We start from the raw sequence: 18878 nt of genomic DNA, 5'->3' as shown, positions 1-18878 counted from the left end.
AATATTTCTCATGTATGAGAAGGACAATTGACTTTACCAAGACGCAAATTTGTTTTAAGCCTGTAGAAAATAATTTTACGTATAATTGCACAAAAAGGTAAGGTAATCATATATCATATATCAATAATTTGTTTTCCCAAGATCCATGATCTGGAAGAAATGAACTAAAACAAAATCGATTTATTCGCATACAATTGCACATCCTTGAATATTCATATCTTGTAAGCATACGCATTTCATATGGAAAAAGAGATTATGCGATATCGGTTGTTTTGCCGTTTTGAACGGCATTTCCTAATGAAGACCTTTTTATCGACTCGTTTTCACTGTTAACATTTATTGAAATAAGTATCGGGACAGGAGAAGTAGCTTCAAGTCGGTAATGCCCTAAATTGCAATAAAACATTTTTCTTTTAGAAATATCTTTCAAACATCCAAGCTCTCTACGTTTTATTGAGTTGGTGTGTAACTACATAGTCTGGAAAGGAGTATTATATATGAAGTATTAACGTTTCGGTCTGAAAAGGTATTTTTTTATTAAGTTTAGCGCGGCCACACTATCCTACAGGTCGGCCATATTCTTCAAACACTATTTCGCAAACTAAAAAATTACAAGTACTTATTATTGTAAATGTATAAGTTGGTATTTAATTAAAACGCAAAGGAGAACCGGAGTAATTCGTTTATATTGAACTGTGGCAATTCGTTAATAATTGTTGATCGCAATAACATAACGGTAAATGGTAATGCTACCGCAATTTTTTTAACTACGTAAGTAGTTGTTTATTATAAATCAATTTAAAGGGATTTATCTAATAGATTTTTAATTTATAAACTAAAAAGATAAGATAGTACATAAAGTGACTTATAATACAGCTGGACAACATCCATATATTTTAATATATTCATATAAACATTGTTTCCAATTACATTGTTTATCATGTTGATGAAATAATGTTTGGTTGTAGCGTAATGAATAATAGATTTATTTTTTTTAGCTCCTAGAATCAAAGTTGTGTTGTAATCTATCGGATTATCCTTACATTTAATATGGGGGAACGTGACAACCCAACCGTACCTGTAACAACATTAGCTGGTTTAACCAGCACTTCTGATTGTAAGTATTTTCTGTGCAAGAAAATATAATGTGTATGTACAAGTTTAAAAACTTTTAATATTTTTCTCGTTTAAATGCAAGTGCTAAGCGAGCTACCAGTGGCGGATTCGCTCCAGAGTGCTGCGTCCTTAAATAAATCTTTATTGTTCCATGCTTTGGTAGCTAACGAGTCTAGCAATTTACTTTCTATGCGAAACGAAAATCTAGTTCGACAATTGGTAACTGCCATTGAGAGAACAAACTCCGATAATATGTTAGTTGTTTAATTGATTGTATGTTTTGCTTTATTAAAATAACTTGTATTTTAGAGAGTTAATACATTGCCCAGTTCAAGACACAGCAACTAACTGTAGTACTTATCCTGAGCTTCTCCAGGGAATATATCATTTTCGCCCAGCGGTTTTTAACACTTCCATAAAAATACGTATGTTTTAATAATAAAAGCAACCATTTGTGTATTACATGAATTTCATCCACAGACTCTCCGGACCAACATACTGCTAATGCTCGATTAGAGGCAAAGAAAATGCAAATTGATTCCTATTCAATACCGGAATGTTATGCATCACCAACAAATTTGTCGATTTCAAATGAACATCAATTGCAAGACGCTCAAGCCTGCTTCAATCAGCTTACTAGGTGGCGTATATATTTTATTATTCTACAAGCCTTATATTTAATGCATTTTTCTGTTTTAGTATGACCTCAAAAGAAATCTTAGAAGAATTTTCACAAATAAATTTTAAGGAAAATGCAACAGAAAAAGATAAAATTGACGTTATTGAAAATTCAGATTTAAATGTGACTAAGATACTTTCACAAAATACTCTAAAAAAAAAGTCTAACACACCAGAAAGAAGTACGGTGCAATCAATACAAGAACAGTTTTTTATTCAGCAACAAGAAGCCAATTATAATTTAAAACATGATTTAAACCAAGTATCAACAAATGTTGGTCAAATTCAAAATATTTCTGATACTTTTCCCCAAGAGCCGTCAAATTTTAATTTAAATTCTGTAAATATCCCAAACATGTTATATGTACAAAGTCCACCTTTCACTGAATCAGAACCAACTCAAGCACACCACTCTTCAATTGAATATTTAAAAAAAAAAAAATCACAAATTCTTGACGTCAGCATTTTAAATCGACAACAGGTGTTAGAAAATACCAGCTTACATATTATTAATAAAAGTTCAACGTACCAAACGAACCAAAATGTATCAACAACTACATCGACATCTACTTCCTCAAGTGGCAAGTCCCAGGTCCGGGTATGTATAAATCGCCTTAGTATTGAGGATTCTCGCCTTATGCAACAGAGTATTAAAAAGTTTGTACAAAAGTCACCAGAATTGGCTAGAAGCATGGGGTTACTACAAGAAACGTGCCAGCAGCAACATGAAAACTTGAATATTATACCCACGAGTGCGGAAGAATGTGTATTAGAGAGTCGTGCTTCCAGTACAAATAATACAGTCAAAATCCCTATTGATACATTTTCTACTATAAAAGCCGATGAAAAACGATCCGCGAAAAGAAAACTTGCCATATCAATTGGTGACATCCCACCGGAACAAATATGTAAGTAATGAGTAATAATTTCCTTATACAAAAATTAATTGATCAAAATTATATTATAGTTTCAAAGCCTAAAATGCGTCGGGTCGAAAGAATTACACCTCTTTCGAACACAAAGTGTGTGAAGGAGGAAGTCACCCGTTCGCAAACATATCAACAATTTATTCGAAACATGGATCACATAATTGAAATATTAGACGATAGTGAATCTCCTAACTTTGACTCAGGTAAGTTCAAATACTCTGTTAAAGCTAGAGAATATTTATGAAACTTTAAGACCTATTATTAATTAGTTCGATTAATTGACACTTATGTTTACAAATATTTTTACCCGTTACTCTTAGAGTAAAGGGGTATACTAGATCCGTTGAAAAGTATGTTACAGGCAGAATAAAGCGTTTCCGTCTATATTAAGTATATATGTATATCCTTGATCAGGATCAATAGCCGATTCGATCTAGTCATATCACTCTGTCCGTATGAACGTCGAGATTGGAGGAAATATATGAACTAGAAGGTTGATATTCAGCATTCAAATTCTAGAGACAAAGATGCAGCGAAAGCTTGAATGCATTCCCCAATTAATATTGATGCAGCGAAATTGATGCAGCGAAAGCTTGAATGCATTCCCCAATTAATATTGGGGAATAAAATGAGAAATGTTTTTTAAATTGCTCTAAAGTGTGTGGTTGACCGGTTTGACAGCTTTAGGGCGTTAGAGTGGGCGTGGCAAAAAGTTTTTGGCAAATCGATAGAAATTTAAAAAATTAAAAATATGTGAAAAAACAGGAACATACTAAAATCGACTAAATACAGCAATTTCGTTATCTCTAAAGCTTGCCCTATAACTTCACAATACTATTGAGCTAGGCTTACGACTATATTTTCTTTTTCATAAGACGAAGGCTGTCCACAGAGTTTTTATTGGTGACAAATCTTGTCAATATATTCCGATTTTTTGCCAACTTGGTACTGGTTTAAACCATCAAAGGAATGCCAGCTTTGATCATCTGGATGATCCGTGTATTTCTTTAACCCTCTTGATTCTCCTTGTCATGGGTTAGCTGAAAGGTTACTGAGGTACTTAGGAGGTAGTTACAGTTTTAAGTCACAGTTTTGACAATAATCAAGTAATAATAATAAATAATACATTTCTTTCAGTGATTTTAGTAAAACGCTTGTTGATTGCACGCATTGACCTTGTTATTTAGTTGAACAGAATCAGAGAAGGGTATTGATAGCATAAGTATTTTTTTTTATCAGGAATTCAAATCTAATTAGGGTGAGTGCAGTTTACTGAGACTATGCCGTTTTGTTTTCGCTTTTGATGGTATTTCAGGGAAATATTTCTGGTTGCGTGGATTTATAGTTTTTTTTTTTAGTTTAGCATTTCATCGCATACTTTGAACTGTTCTAAAGAGACTGACATGAATGAATGATTATAAAATATTAAAAATGGTTTAAAGGTTAAATAAGTCGTAGGACTTAAGAAATGTTTATTTGAAAAACTTTTACCAACTCTGTTTCTAGTTTCATGTCATGTGTGTATATTGCTAACTTGGCGATGGTCACAAAAGGAACACTTTAAAAGTAAAGCTAGCGTAAATTATCTTTATGAACGACCCTTCCTTTTATGAGGATTGCTGTCCAGAGGTCTGCTTCGAATATTTTTTCCGTATACCGTGGGGTAACTTTGTTTCCCAAGGGATTGTTTTGTTTTACCAAGACGGTTTTTCCTACCTTAGCTGTTTTTCCTGAGCTTCATTAACCATTTCTACTATTTTGTTTGCCAGTTCGGGAGGAGTTGAATGAATAATGTCGAATGGTCTTTTATTGGTGGTTGCCTAAATAATTAGGTTGACTGTAGGCATTCATTTCAAGGTTCAGGCATCAAGATATTTCCAAAAGCGTGCTGTGAAACCTTTCTACCTGTCCGTTTGACGTACTATGAATGGTGGTGCGTTCTCTATCTCAACATTGAAACGATTTGATAAAAGTGACTTGATTAACTCGGATTTAATCGACGATTCATTGTTACAAAATATTGTCTTTGAATGGGGATAGAAGTTCATTAATTGAATAATTGCAGGTTCTAAATCAGTTATCGTTCGTTAGCCAATGGCAATAGCACAATAGCGAATTTGGAAAGTTTATCGATAGATATCAAAAAGTACTTCCTGTCCGTGGAAAATATATCAATGTGCTATGTATCGCCTACATGTATCGCCTACAAGCCTTCCCAAGGCTTTGATTTTGCGGATGGCGGTTGTTATGGGCTTCTTGACAAACCAAGCAGTTAGCTACAAAACTAGCCGTTAATTTTCCTACCTCCCTTAGGAAAAAAGCCGTATTGAAGAATTTGTTTTACATTCTCCTGAGCTTCCCCATGCGTTCTGTTGTGCTCCAAAGATACTATTTCCCGTTTCTCGGTTTTATTAAAAATGTCGCTAACAATTTTCATGGTGTTTCGGAAAATTATTGCTGGAAACGTAAGTAAAGTAAAGTAAAAGTAAAGTAAACGCAAAGTATTTTGCATGAAACCCAGTTCAATTAACGCAGTGTATTGAATTCGCAACATCCGCATAAACCCTATCACGAATTCTTCCGAGTAAAGTCTCCTTTCTTAGAAATTGTATTACACTAGTCGGTATAAGTATTTTAACAAAATAAACGCTGTACATTTGTCAGTGAAACTTATGCCGACTAGTGTACAGGTAGTTCCTAAGAGACTTTAAAGCCCAAACGATGGCCAAAAGTTCCCGTTCATTGGTTACAATAAGGTATAACATGTTTTTCATGTTTTCGTTTAAAAATACTCGGGGCATTTTTCAAGCCAAACGGCAAACTACAAAACTCTTATTTTCTATTTCCTACCGAAAAGGCAGTTTTCTTCCCTGTCCGCTTCTCAAGGGTTGTAAAAAACTGGCGCGTTCCTAAATTTGACAAGATGGATACTATGTTTGCTTTAGGGTACTTGAAGTCGATTATTAATCCCGTAACGCGTAGATTATAAGGGTATACTAGATTCGTTGAAAAGTATGTAACTTTCAAATAAATTTTCAGGAAAACTCATCAGAAAAAGATAAAATTGACGTTCTTGAAAAATCAGATTTAAATGTGACTAAGGAACTTAAGCAACATACTCAAAAAAAAACAATACAAGAGCAGATTTTAATTCAGCAACAAGAAGCCGATTATAATTTAAAACATGATTTTAATAAGTATCAACAAATGTTGGCCAAATTCAAAATATTTCTTATACTTTTATAATTTAAATTTTGCAAATATCCCAAACGTGTTATACAGTGCCGCTCAACTGAATTGGTTTGACTATTTGTTTAGGTTTGAAACGTTGTAACTTAGTTATATGCAATCCGATTTAAGCGAAATAAATTTGTATGTATGAATAGATCAGTCATTTGTTAAATAGCAAAGTTTCTGATCTCTTAAATTTATTTTTATATCATTTTTATTTTTATTTATTTTTTTTTTTTTTTCAAAAACATAACAAAAAATCTTATTTTTTTGGCTCAACTGAATAGGTTTGACCGCTAAAACTATTTAATAAAGTATACATTTATTAGTATAAAGCAAAATTTCAAGGCACTGGATGGTTAAAATAATAAAAGGCACTGTTTTAGCATTATTTAGGATTTGGTATGGCCACCCTTGTTTTTAATTACTTCAAACATTCGGTTTGGTAAGGAATCATAATATTTTTTAATTTCGTTTAGTGAAATTGTTGTCCAGGCTTTTTTAATTGCACCATCTGTTGACCCATGTTGCCACGACTCTATCGCCCACAAATCGCAAAAAACTGTCACGCCCACTCTTTTGAAAAACGTGTTCATATTTTTTTCAAATTTTTATAAGTTATGTAAATTTCTATCGATGCCAAATAACCACTATAACGCCCTAAAGCCGCCAAGCCGGTTACGCCCAGCTTAGTAACGGGTATCTGATATCTATAGCATTCTCTTTCGTTTTTATGTAAGTTCGTTAAATCAGAAAATATTTATTATTTAAGTTAACCAGTTGCCGCTGGTTTTGTCTCCGAATGCTCCAATTGATATATATTTATATTTATTTAGTTATGGTAGGTTCTAATATCTAATATAATATTGGGCGCCAATTAAAAGTTTTTTTTACTCGGCTCGCTGTCTAGCGTGGTCGATTGGCTACATAATACCAACGTGGGGGGCGTTGCGTAGGCGCGGTGATGATCGGATTATATGATCTCCAAAATCCACTGTAGCTTGTACTTCTGAAGTTATGATATCTGAAGCTAAATACAGCAATATTCTTATCTCCAAGAATATTGAGCTAAGCTAACGACTATATTTTCTGCTGAGTGATTATTATTCTTATTAATATTATTATTATAATTATTAATTTTATATATATATATATATATATATATATATATATATAATTATATATTATAATTATTATAACTTATACACATCACTTACTTTATCAAACATATTTAGATATTAATGTATGGATATAATTTCTTTTATTGCAGAGGATGTAGACGAAACCATTGAATGCATTTCCTCAAAACTTTTAAATTCAATGAGTACTGATGTTGCCAAGTTAAAAGCTAAGCAGGCTTTAGATTCAATACCAAAAAATAAGTTAACCCTACTTATTAACTATGCAATGCGAAACGTGTACTTAGCCCGGAATTATTTTGCTGGAACGGTAAATATGATGACCCCTTATACCATTGTTTTAATAACTGCCCTGTGTTACAAGATGAGACCTTTTTTATTATATTGGTGGTTGATTACGATTAACAGATTTGAAATATGACCGCGAGAGTCCTCCGTTAGTCAGTTGATGGTTGATTACTTGTAAATCTTCTAATTGTTAACTTTGTTCGTTATTATCTATGTTTAATGTAGAGAGAAAAGAAAGGTTATCTTCATTACATTTTGAAAAATGTTTATATTGTATTTTTTTTTTATCCAGAAAGCTTATATCGATAGAAGAGCATTGTTTTCTCTTCACAATGATAAAAAAAAAAACAAAAAAATTTTTTTTAGTACTTTTTTTAAAAGGTAGACTTCAGAGATAAGAAAACAAGAGAAAATGCTATAGTCGAGTTCCCCCACTACCACATACCCTTAACTCAGCTAGTGTGAACGCGAAATTTAATCATTTTTCTGTGATGCCCATAGTTATTGGGGAATAAAATGAGAAAAAATTTTAAAATTCTTTGAAAGTGTGGGCGGGACCGTTTTGTGAGATAGGACAAATTATGGGCGCGGCCACTTTGCAAGACAATCAATATGACGACGAAAATCGAAACATTTTTTAAAAAGTTCCTTAATGAGCTTTAAATGTATCGACTTGGCTGTGAACCAAATCAAAACACAAAAGTAGGATTTTACAGAAGCCTCAGTGCGCGCCTAAGGCTTGTAAAAAAGTGGTCCAAGTCTGTGCCAGTAGCATAAAATGTATTATATTCATGGAAACATTCAATTGGAAGATTCTTAATGATGGGCTTAATTAAAAGAGGATCACTGCCTTGCTCATTCCCTCCCCCAATATTGCAAAATTGCGTTGTAACTATGCAGATACGAGTGTAAGTTGTAATGGGCATAGGAACACGGTGATTCATTGGTACGAGGATTGGGTGACGTGACGGTCATTGAAATCCAACCATCGATTTGAACAAGTAGAACCGGTCCAATAAACGGTGAAAGCAAGGGTAGTATGTTAGATGGTTGTAATATTCCTTAAGTCGTTGACTGCGCTGAGGACGATGAAACTCTGGGTCCGTGAGATTTCGATTTTTGGGTATGCTCCAGCTGCAAAAATTATCGTTTAAGCAGGGCGACATTCGATAACATTGCCGGCAACAACTGCAGCGATGTTGGCCGAGTATTTAGACGTTGGAAATCGCATTGATATTTATTTACAAAATATCATCCTTTAAACTAGAATCGACTATTCCGGTAACCCAATCGTATGACTTTGTCTTCTGAAGTTAAAGATGATTCGGATAAATCGGAATTTTAAATCGGAAGTGTTAAAAGTGCAGGAACTGGTTTTCATGTGCAAGAAGAGCAGCAGACGTCACAGGCAATTCAGACAGTTTTCATTGAGAGCATTACGGAAGGCACAGGTCGAAGGTGTGAGATTTGTGGCAAAAAAGACGGATCTACGCAAATCAGTTGTTCTATTACTTAACACCTGATTAGCTAGCGTATTACTTGTCATTGCGAACTCTATATTTTCCTGAGCCCTGCATCGCTGTTCCAGAAACGATGCCATGGATTGGAATCAGAGATCTGCATTAGTCCACCGCAACTACAAGTACACCGCCTATGTATGCGGTGTTTATTCCCGTTGCTTCTAGAGTGAAAGGGTTTACTAGCTTCGTTGAAATAATGCAACAGGGAGAAGAAGCCGTGCCTGACCATATGTACATATATATGATACAATTTCCCGTTTGCCTTCACACTAGCTGAGTAACGGGTATCTGATAAGCCTAAAGATGTTGTAAATATAAATACGAAGTTGTGAATTATTTTTAATTTAGAATTTAATCCCTTGCTTATCCATAAGCATTCATATAAGGGTTAATTAAATAATTAAATAAATAAATAATTAATATATTTTATTTTTGCAGGAGGACGAAGATGAATTTGTAGATGATGAAGTTATTGAAAAATTACTTAACGCAATGGATGCTTGCTTGCTTATATGTAACATTTATTCTACAGTAAGCGACCTTCAGTTCTTACAAGAAGATAACGTATCACACATTATAAAATTTACGCAATTTCAACTGCGTGAAACAATTTTTCCTCTTCATGACCCGGTTTACACGGCAAAAAGTATAAAAAGGACAACTCATCGTAAAAAAATAAAATCACACCAAGCTCAAAATCGAAGTATGCAGCTATTCTACTTGAAAACTGTAGAGCTATTAAAAGTTTTTGTTACACTTTTTGACAAATGTGTATTTGTTGATACTATAGTTTTACCATTGTCGACACTGGCTATTGAACCATTTTTTGTTGACAACATAGAGACGTTGCAATTTGTATGTTTGGAACTCGTTACCACAGTAAGTAAAAACTCTCCAAGTATAATTATAGAAGTCCTCCCTATATATTTTACATTAAGTTTTATCTATTATAACTCGTTACACGTATAGTAATTAAATTATTTTCAACGCCCTCATACAAGATTAATATCGGTTAACTGATAGTCAGGAAATTCGACTATAATCTTTTCCAATCGTAAGAATTCATACACCGAATCGTTACAGTGAAATTGTTTAAAATTATGGCTTTGAAGGCTTTTTATACCAGTTACTCGTAGAGTTAAAGAGATTACTAGATTTGTTGATAAGTTTGTAACAGGTAGAGGGAAGCATTTCCGACCATATAAAGAATTTATATGTCGCATCGGTGCTATTAGTGCTTTTATTAGTCGTTAAGTACCGTCACATCTGAATCATTGTCTTTTAATGTCATAACTAACAAAGAATTGGGAGACAATGGTTAACCAAAGACATTTAACTAACAAGATGCGTAACGGCCATACATTGGTTTTGCACTATGCAACCTCTTATTTGGTGACGGCCAAAAGTGCCCTGCCTCCGCTCTCGTTAACTTGAGACCGCAGAAAATCTTAAAATAGACGTTGCTTGCTGGTGGGAGTAAGAAACTAAATAAAAGTAAGAAACAATAAATAACCTTTCCGTACACGTGCTAGAAGACGATTTTCGGGCCGAAATTAATTTAAAAACTTCAACAAGGTACTGAGAGCAGTATTTTTACACCATTAATATTAAGTTCATTAATATTTAAACTTATAAATAAAAAAAAGTTGCCATCTGGAATTGGTATTATTATACCCGTTACTCGTAGAGTAAAAGGGTATACTAGATTCTTTTAAAAGTATGTTAAAGGCAGAAGTAAGCGTTTCCGACTATATAAAGGATATATATTATTGATCAGGGTCAATAGCCGAGTTTATCTAGCCATGTCCGTATGAACGTCGAGATCTTAGGAACTATAAAAGCTAGAAGCATACATGTTGTTGACCCATGTTGTCGTCCTAAAAGCACTCACCCACTCTAACGCCCTAAAAGCACCTAAAACTGCCACGCCCACATTTTTTAAAAATTGTTTGATATTTATTCATAATTTTATTACTCGCCCTAAAGCTGCCAAACCGGTCACTGCCACGCTTTAAACAATTTTAAATTTTTTGCCATTTTACTTATATATTTATCGATATCCCAGAAAAATGATGAAATTTCGGGCTCGCTCGCATATACAGTTGCGGTAACAATAATAGCACCATAAGCACATTGCGTGTTTGTCCCAGCGATTCTCTATTTTCTGACACTTTATAATAATATTACTCACTAAACTTAAATACTACAATGATTTTCAATCAAAATAAAAAAATTAGTAACAGATCTAATGGATATTTTAAAAATAATTGGTAAAACAAAAAAAAACCTTCAAATTTAGGCGGTAACAAAAATAGCACTGTTTCTCGTAGTTTGCTAAAACTAACCAAAAAAATAAAAAAATAATTCAACAAATGGATTATATCTTATGAACTATGTTTAAAGAATCTTAATATTTGGTTGCGTGACCACCAAGTCCATGGATCCTTGACCAGACCCCAAAGATCATCGTTATTATTGGGTTTGGCTTCAAAAACCTTTTTTTTCACGTCCGCCCAAAGGTTTTCGATTGGATTTAAGTCGGGTGACTGAGCAGGCCAGTTCATTCCTCGGATCGATTTCTGCTCTAACCCCTTTCGAGCTTTCTTGCTCGTGTGTTTTGGGTCGTTATCCTGTCGAAATGTCCAAACCAACGGCATTTCATCCTCGGCATATGGCAGCATCACATTTTCCAGGATATCTGTGTAAATGTGCTGATCCATGATGCCTTGAATCCAATGGATCGGACCTACTCCATAGTGTGAAAAGCACGCCCATACCATTATGTTTGATCCCCCGTACTTTACCGCCTTAAAGGTGAAGCGAGGATTATATTCAGTTCGTGGTGGACGCTGAACATAAGACCAAGAGCCTTTCCCACCAAACAACACAATTTTGGTCTCATCTGACCACAAAATGTTGTGCCACTTCTCCACAGGCCAGTCCTTGGGAATCTTGGCATATTCGATTCGCTTTGCCACATGCTTAACAGTCAAAAGGGGGACTTTTTTGGGCTGCACGCATTAAGGTTGTTTTGTCCTAAGCGTTTGCGAACAGTTTCCACGCTTTCAGCTATCTGAAGCTCCTTCTTCAGTTCCGTCGCCGGCTTAAAAGGCTCCTTCTTGCCTTGCCGAACCAAGCGCTTGATCTCCACGTTGGACATTGAGGGCTTTCTTCGCCGTGTTTCTTTCTTTTCGACAAACAGTAGTGCTTTGCGGATCATTTTGCTTGAACAACCGACAATGCGACCAATTTCATCGTATTTTTTACCTTCAGAGATCATGTTTTTAATCAAATTTTTTTTTCGGCGGTACAATGCTTTCCGCGACACATAACTAGAAAATTTTTGGACTTCGTTTGGAAAAAATTCAATTAAAACCTTTAATACAACTCCTTTTTTCAAAATTTGTCGAAAAAAAACCCAAAGCATCCATTCTTATCAATTTTATTCAGCAAATTCGTGGTCAGTGCTATTTTTGTTGCCTCATTTCGCGCACTTTTGCAACAAGTGCCCAAAAACAAAAAGAACCGTTACATTGAGAGACTAAAAATTTCTTGCTCAGAGAGCCAACATATTGTACATATTATTCATGCAATCTGATTTTAAAAAATATAAACATTTAATATTTTTTTTAAGGAAATCAACTTTCCACCTGCAGTAGTGCTATTATTTTAACCGCAGCTGTACATAGCTGAGTAACGGGTACCTGGTAGTCGGGAACTCGACTATAGCATTCTCTCTTGTTAATATTTGTTTTGTGATATTGTGTACATAGACTCGACTATTACTATTTCTATGCTATATTCAAATAACTATAACATTAAGGCAATGTAATACAAGAACATTTTACGGGGTGCCAATTAATCAGCGTTCGCTCTAGAATAATTTTTGTGATGCGATGTGACTTTGGCATGAAGATAGGATGTTTGACATCTGAAGTGCCTGCGAGCAACTATTCTGCCTCCAATTCTAATAATGCCCTCGTTGCATACAATCGGAGGCCATTTAAGAAGTTGGGAACGGCTTGTTTTTCAATAATAAGTTGCAAACCTCATTAAATCAACTCTGTGCCTGTCAAAGACATGATGCGAGCGCTATGATTTTCATTAAGGGTCAGCATTTGGGTGCATGTACGTAATGAAGCGTAAGACATAAGCTACAATGCGAACTAGACCAGGAAGAGATACACAGAAACAGAGATTCTAGTGGGGTATCCGATGGTTCTTGATGTATCACCATAGACAAAGTTTTCAAAATACCAGGAGCCACCTGGATCTACCCGAAAAAATTGTGTTAAGCTCCACTCAGCGCGCTTCACTATAATTGCATTTCCGGCCGAAGTGCTAAGCCGAGGTCGGAGGTTCCATCGGAGTGGCTATTTTAATTGAGTTGAATGCCGAGTTTGAAGTATTGTTGGGGTGAACGACCAAGTAAGAGTCTCTGTTCCGTGGGAAAAGGTACTTTTCCGTGTATAGGTATGGCTAGCGGCTTTCACCAGAATCCTATACACCCAAATTTAATCGAGCGAACGGCATTTCTTACTCCTGACGGCCATTTCGAAGTTTTGACTAGAAGAATGTTCCAACGCTCGATAATTAAAGCGTTAGGAGACCTAGTCCACTTTTATGCTATCGCTTAAATACATTATATTTTGATTACTGCTGAAGCAATAGAAAAATCTTTCATGAGATTGATTACAGCATTGCAAATCTTATCACAGGCTGGCTTTTCATTTCATGTGACTAAATGTTCATTCCAAAAATCATGGCAATTACTTCAAGTGATATTTCAACTGTTATGGATAGTTTTTTTTTTTTTTCCAAAAACATAACAAAAAATCTTATTTTTTAGGCTCAACTGAATAGGTTTGACCGCTAAAACTATTTAATAAAGTATACATTTATTTGTATAAAGGAAAATTTCAAGGCACTGGATAGTTTAAATAATAAAAGGCACTGTTTTAGCAATATTTAGGATTTGGTATGGCCACCCTTGTTCCCTCACAACGTTTTGACTTCGACCGATTTTCTTGGCTATTACACAGTTTTAAGCCAGATTCCCTATAGCCTTCGATTTGACCTTTTTCAAAATCGGCCCATTTTAGAAAAAGATTTTTTGTTATGCTTTTGAAAACAAAATGATATAAAAACAAATTTAAGAGATCATAAACTTTGCTATTTAACAAATGACTGATCTATTCATACATACAAATTTATTTCGCTTAAATTAATAAACAAATAGTCAAACCTATTCAGTTGAGCGGCACTGTACGTGTGCACACACTGTATGCGTAGGACAGGGCTGCTGGCTGTAGCTCTCTCTCGCTCTTGAACAAAAATTCCAGAGTCTCGAGCTACCTCTAGAGCCAGCCAGAAAATATGGTATGCCAAAAAAAAAAAACGTATGGCGTTACGCATCTTGTTATTTAGGTGAAGTGAATCAGGTCGAGGCTATTGTACATCTTGATTGGGAAAAAACGTTGAACAAAATGTATGAATTTTATTGGTTAGAAAATATGGCGAAATATGTTCGTAAATTCGTTGACAGTTCTATAACATGCAAACTGACCAAGGAAAGTTACCAATTGAGCTTCACCCCATACCCAAGGTAGGCGTGGGCGTGCCTACATGAATAAACAAACTTGCGACGAGCCTATATCTCTGGAAATTGTATGCTTAATCTCAACTCTCTAGCTTCTATAGTTCCTGAGATCTCGAGATCTACACAACCAAAACCTTATTCATTTCGCTAGTCCGTCCGATCCTTGAGTATGGATCACCTGTTTGGAGTCCTCAATACGTGATTCATTTGTACCGCATTGAATCGGTAAAAAAAAACTTCTTACTGTTTGGCTTACGGCCCTTAACATAGGTTGCAAACCTTATATTCTATTTTCTTATATTCTCTAATTTACCTCCCCCAGCTAACCGTAGACCAATGCTTAGAATAGTTTTTATTTGTAAGCTTATTCGTGGCGATGTTGCTAGTCCAGACTTGGTTTGTCGGCTGAACTTCCCTGTTCCACGTAGGTTCACTAGAAACTACATACCCCTAATCTTTAATCATTGTAACATTGCACTGTGGTCTAGAATTCGATTTTTTTGGCTTAAAGTCTAAAAATTGAGTTACAGACTTGATACAAACATTTTCTTGCAAACAAATAGTTTGCAGACAAAATTCTGTGCGACCACGCCCTCGCGTGCCTCCCATATTAACTACTGGTATGACTCAGAATTCAGCAAAATTGTTTTTTTATTTATATTTGTATATATATATATATAATAATAATAATAATAATAATGATTCCAGTTGTTCAGATTCGGAAATTTATAATGTAGAACTAGAAGAAGAGTGCGATAATTCATAAAACAATATATTACTATTTCCGCTGCCATTCTGCTTCGGCATGCTTATTCGAAGGCCCATTTCTCTTCACATTTCCTCCTGGATATATTTTTTTCGAATACTCATTTTAACTTTGTGCTCTCCTTTTATATGCCACTTTTTTATCTCTGCTCTGTATGATACGATTAAATCAAATTCAAAAAACCGGATCCAAGCATGTAGTGGGAGCCTAGGGTTTTTATATTGCTGTTTTGTCAACGTGTTTTCCAGAAGACAAGCTGGAGCTTCAATCTGGTGAAAGAGGAGTTAGTTTTTGCCATTGAATTTGCATCCTCGACTTGCTTGGAAATTCTGGTGTTTTAAAGTTTTTTTAAGAACAGAGGCAACGTCCCTATTGCATTCTTTTCTAGCAGAAACGTTGCTGCATGAATAAAAAGACTTGTGTCGTGATCACTTTCACTTCCCAGATTAGATGCTAGTTTCCGATTTAATCTTTCTCCTGCATTTTGATAAGATAAGTTTCGGCTTCCCATTTGCTGTGGTGTCTTGGAGTTTTCAAAATCACTAACAAGAATTCTTATCTTAGACGCCATCCACTTAATATGTTTGGAAGTAACTCGGTCTAGTTGCCTGTTACACTCGGGCAGTTTTGTTTTAATGAATAATTCAAAATGTAGCAATTTTTTTGTCAATCTCTTCTGTCTTTTTCGATTTCAGATTATTGTTGTTGATTGCAGAATAAACGTAATCTGAAACATAACTTATTTGCCGATTGCTACGCCTATACAAAATCAAATTTACAAAAAACGAGCAAAAATGGGCAAAAGGTATTACTTTACCGTCAAAGACAATAGTTAAAGGTACAAAATGACGTTTTTAACTTTTGTCAGAAATTGTCAGAAAATGAGTTATACTCCACGAAACACTGGGGACACGTTAGAATTTTCTGTTCAAATACACATAAATAGGATGTTACACAAAACAACAACACATATATAAACTACATACGTTAAAAACAACATACCTTGGCCTTTATTTTCCATATTTATTAATTCATAATTCATGGATGCGTATTATCAATCGTACCACGTCCAAAAATAATTTGGCGGGACGTGCCTTCTCTCAATCAGTTGCTTAACAGTTTCGATTTTGTTTTTGTTTTTTATTTATATGATCAATTTTCTCTTAGAAAAAAATTGCTAAAGGACGATATATTTACATAAAAATTTCGACTTTATGCCAAAAAAAGCGAGTTCTGGACCATAGGGCATTGTACGGGTTGCATGACCCTTACAGAGTATTTTGTTCTGACTATGACAGACTTTATCATGTTATCTGTAATCTTGGCTCTCTGCCGCTCTTAAAGCAATCAATTCTTACTTTTTAACACATAATTAGATCTTTCTAATATTGATATATTTCCGCGTCTATCTTCTCGCGAATCGAGCCGTACAATACACGGCAGCGCACCTAGCTTCAATATATTGCTTATAATAATATATTATAAGATATCATTTAATTTTATTTCAGATTTTTCGCAAGGAAAGATATGATAAAATAAGAAACAGTATCTTAGGCGACATTTTGACATCTATTGATCGGTTACCTTCATCAAAAAAAAATCTCCGCCCATATAAACTCACAAACAATGGCGGAAATATTCAAATGGTTACAGCACTTGTATTGCAATTGATTCAATGCGCCACGATTTTACCAGATTCCCTTTGTGATAATGGCAAATTTAGTAACAAACCCCAAGAGGGAAATACTTTTGATGAAGAAGGAAAAAAATTGCTTCAGCCTAGTCAGGATCTACTCGTTTTACAAAAATATGATGTAGCTGTCAGCATTGGTGGAAATTTTTTAACAACTTTCCTTAACAAATGCAAATCTCGGTCTAATGAAACTGATTTTCGACCTCTGTTTGAAAATTTTATTCATGATTTACTGGCCACCGTGAATAAGCCTGAATGGCCTGCATCTGAATTGTTGCTTTCGCTGTTGGGAACTATGCTGGTTCGCTACGTTTCTGATAAGGGTATAGAACAAAGCATTCGCTTGGTATCATTGGATTACCTGGGCATAGTAGCTGCTCGATTGCGAAAAGACACAGTGGAATCTCGGTGTAGAGTTAACATTATTGATTCAATGATTCAATCCATCAAATTAGAGCAAGAAAAGGAGGGAGATGTAACATCAAACAATGTAAGTAACCATATCGGATTTACTTACAAAAATATCTTACTACCGTACATTACAGGATCAATTTGATCTAGAACCCGAGGAGCAGCGAACGGATTTTTTGCAAAAGATTCTTCTCGACTTTCTAGCTGTAAATGCTCAAGAAGAAAACTTAATCTGGGACTATGCTAGACATTTTTATTTGGCACAATGGTATCGGGATGTCATATATCAAAGACGTCGGATAAATGATGGCAAAAAAGGTTTGGCTTTCAGGAAGTCCAAAATTCGTAATAATCGGAGGACTAATGGTAAGCTTACGTCAAAAGATGTATTAAAAACAACATGATATTATTAATACAGTTCTATATATTTTTTTATGCAGTAATCGTTAAATATTGCATTATATGTTTTAACTATGTGAATTTTGGCCCGATTTTCCGGTCAATTCCATTTTATTTTTCGTAAGAAATTAATATCCTTGTACATGAACAATGGATTTTGTCCTTTTAAAATCCTGTCCCTTCCAATCCTGTCATTTCATTATTAACTCTTAAAATAGTCAATGTGGTCTTGAGGTAAAATGTCAATTATTTTGGGTGCTTAAAGTTACTCAAATGCTTCCCTGATGGTGCCTTCTTCATCCATCTCCGATATTTAGTCCGAATGTAAATAGCCATGTATTTTTAATATGGTAGTCCTGAAATGATCATAATCAGAATAAAAGTTTCAAGCCTCACCATAAAATGAAAGAGAAAACGACAGACAAATCGTAAGTTATAGTTAATTCTAGAATAGCTCTTTTTTTAGTTGTCCTTGTAAACCACTATGGATAATGGAGACATGTTGTTCATTTGATGTTAAGATATATTTTCGCCGACCTGATATTATACCCGTTACTAGTAGAGTGAAAGGGTACATAAGATTCGTTGAAAGTATATAATAGGGACAATAAGCATTTTCAACCATATAAAGTATATACATTCTTCATCAGGATCATAAGCCGAGTCGATCTGAATCTATCCGTCTGTTCGTATGAACGTCGAGATCTCGGGAACTAAAAAAGCTGGAAGGTTGGGGTTAGGCGTACAAATTCTTGAGACAAACACGCAGTGCAAGTTTGTTGACCCATGTTGTCACGCCCAGAATGACCACTTTTAAAATATGTTTTGGTATTTTCTTATTTTTATTAGTCTTGTAAATTTCTATCGATTTGCCAAAAAAAATTTTGAAACGCCCACTCCTAAATCCAGAATGATGCAGGCCGACCATTATATTTTTTGACAAAGTCGAGGCACTTTAACTTGTTTCGTGGAGCTATTAGTGGTATAACTCGGCTAACATATGTTCCAAAATCGGCTTCCTTAAAACGGCTGCGAACCATTCTTTCACTGATATCAATTTCTTCTTCTTCACTGCTAAAAAAAACAAATGTTTTTTGTTAGATTACCAA

General features: G+C 34.7%; 1 protein-coding gene across 6 annotated transcripts in view, besides 23 other annotated features; it reads left to right on the top strand.

Moving 5' to 3' along the window:
* The first annotated feature begins 532 nt into the window (after nucleotides 1-532).
* The window catches only part of Nipped-B, a 37346-nt gene continuing 19000 nt past the window's right edge, over nucleotides 533-18878 (top strand). Inside the window, exons 1-12 of one of the 6 annotated variants that reach the window (NM_001169581.2) lie at nucleotides 533-736; nucleotides 999-1117; nucleotides 1199-1370; nucleotides 1426-1541; nucleotides 1597-1756; nucleotides 1816-2392; nucleotides 2465-2702; nucleotides 2762-2926; nucleotides 7225-7403; nucleotides 9340-9780; nucleotides 16775-17449; nucleotides 17505-17736. In NM_001169581.2, the coding sequence (NP_001163052.1) occupies nucleotides 1051-1117; nucleotides 1199-1370; nucleotides 1426-1541; nucleotides 1597-1756; nucleotides 1816-2392; nucleotides 2465-2702; nucleotides 2762-2926; nucleotides 7225-7403; nucleotides 9340-9780; nucleotides 16775-17449; nucleotides 17505-17736 (3022 nt within the window). In that variant the 5' untranslated portion in view covers nucleotides 533-736; nucleotides 999-1050. Of the gene's footprint in view, nucleotides 772-998; nucleotides 1118-1198; nucleotides 1371-1425; nucleotides 1542-1596; nucleotides 1757-1815; nucleotides 2703-2761; nucleotides 2927-7224; nucleotides 7404-9339; nucleotides 9781-16774; nucleotides 17450-17504; nucleotides 17737-18878 lie in introns of all 6 variants that reach the window. The other 5 variants (NM_001169583.2, NM_001169582.2, NM_001042986.3 and 2 more) reach the window with 5 other exon arrangements.
* Nucleotides 3056-3255: a mobile genetic element.
* Nucleotides 3384-3487: a mobile genetic element.
* Nucleotides 3568-6834: a mobile genetic element.
* Nucleotides 6003-6463: a mobile genetic element.
* Nucleotides 6474-6625: a mobile genetic element.
* Nucleotides 7786-7917: a mobile genetic element.
* Nucleotides 9078-9195: a mobile genetic element.
* Nucleotides 9889-9942: a mobile genetic element.
* Nucleotides 10049-10117: a mobile genetic element.
* Nucleotides 10225-12766: a mobile genetic element.
* Nucleotides 10570-12647: a mobile genetic element.
* Nucleotides 10999-12585: a mobile genetic element.
* Nucleotides 13324-14510: a mobile genetic element.
* Nucleotides 13781-14011: a mobile genetic element.
* Nucleotides 14034-14167: a mobile genetic element.
* Nucleotides 14168-14325: a mobile genetic element.
* Nucleotides 14568-14616: a mobile genetic element.
* Nucleotides 14627-16712: a mobile genetic element.
* Nucleotides 14976-16510: a mobile genetic element.
* Nucleotides 15200-15273: a mobile genetic element.
* Nucleotides 18313-18664: a mobile genetic element.
* Nucleotides 18674-18878: part of a mobile genetic element that runs on past the window's edge.
* Nucleotides 18837-18878: part of a mobile genetic element that runs on past the window's edge.

The sequence above is a fragment of the Drosophila melanogaster genome, chromosome 2R, assembly GCF_000001215.4.
Source record: "Drosophila melanogaster chromosome 2R".
NCBI lineage: Eukaryota > Metazoa > Arthropoda > Insecta > Diptera > Drosophilidae > Drosophila > Drosophila melanogaster.
The sequence above is the reverse complement of the archived record's forward strand: the minus strand, read 5'-3'. Positions and strand labels throughout refer to the sequence as shown.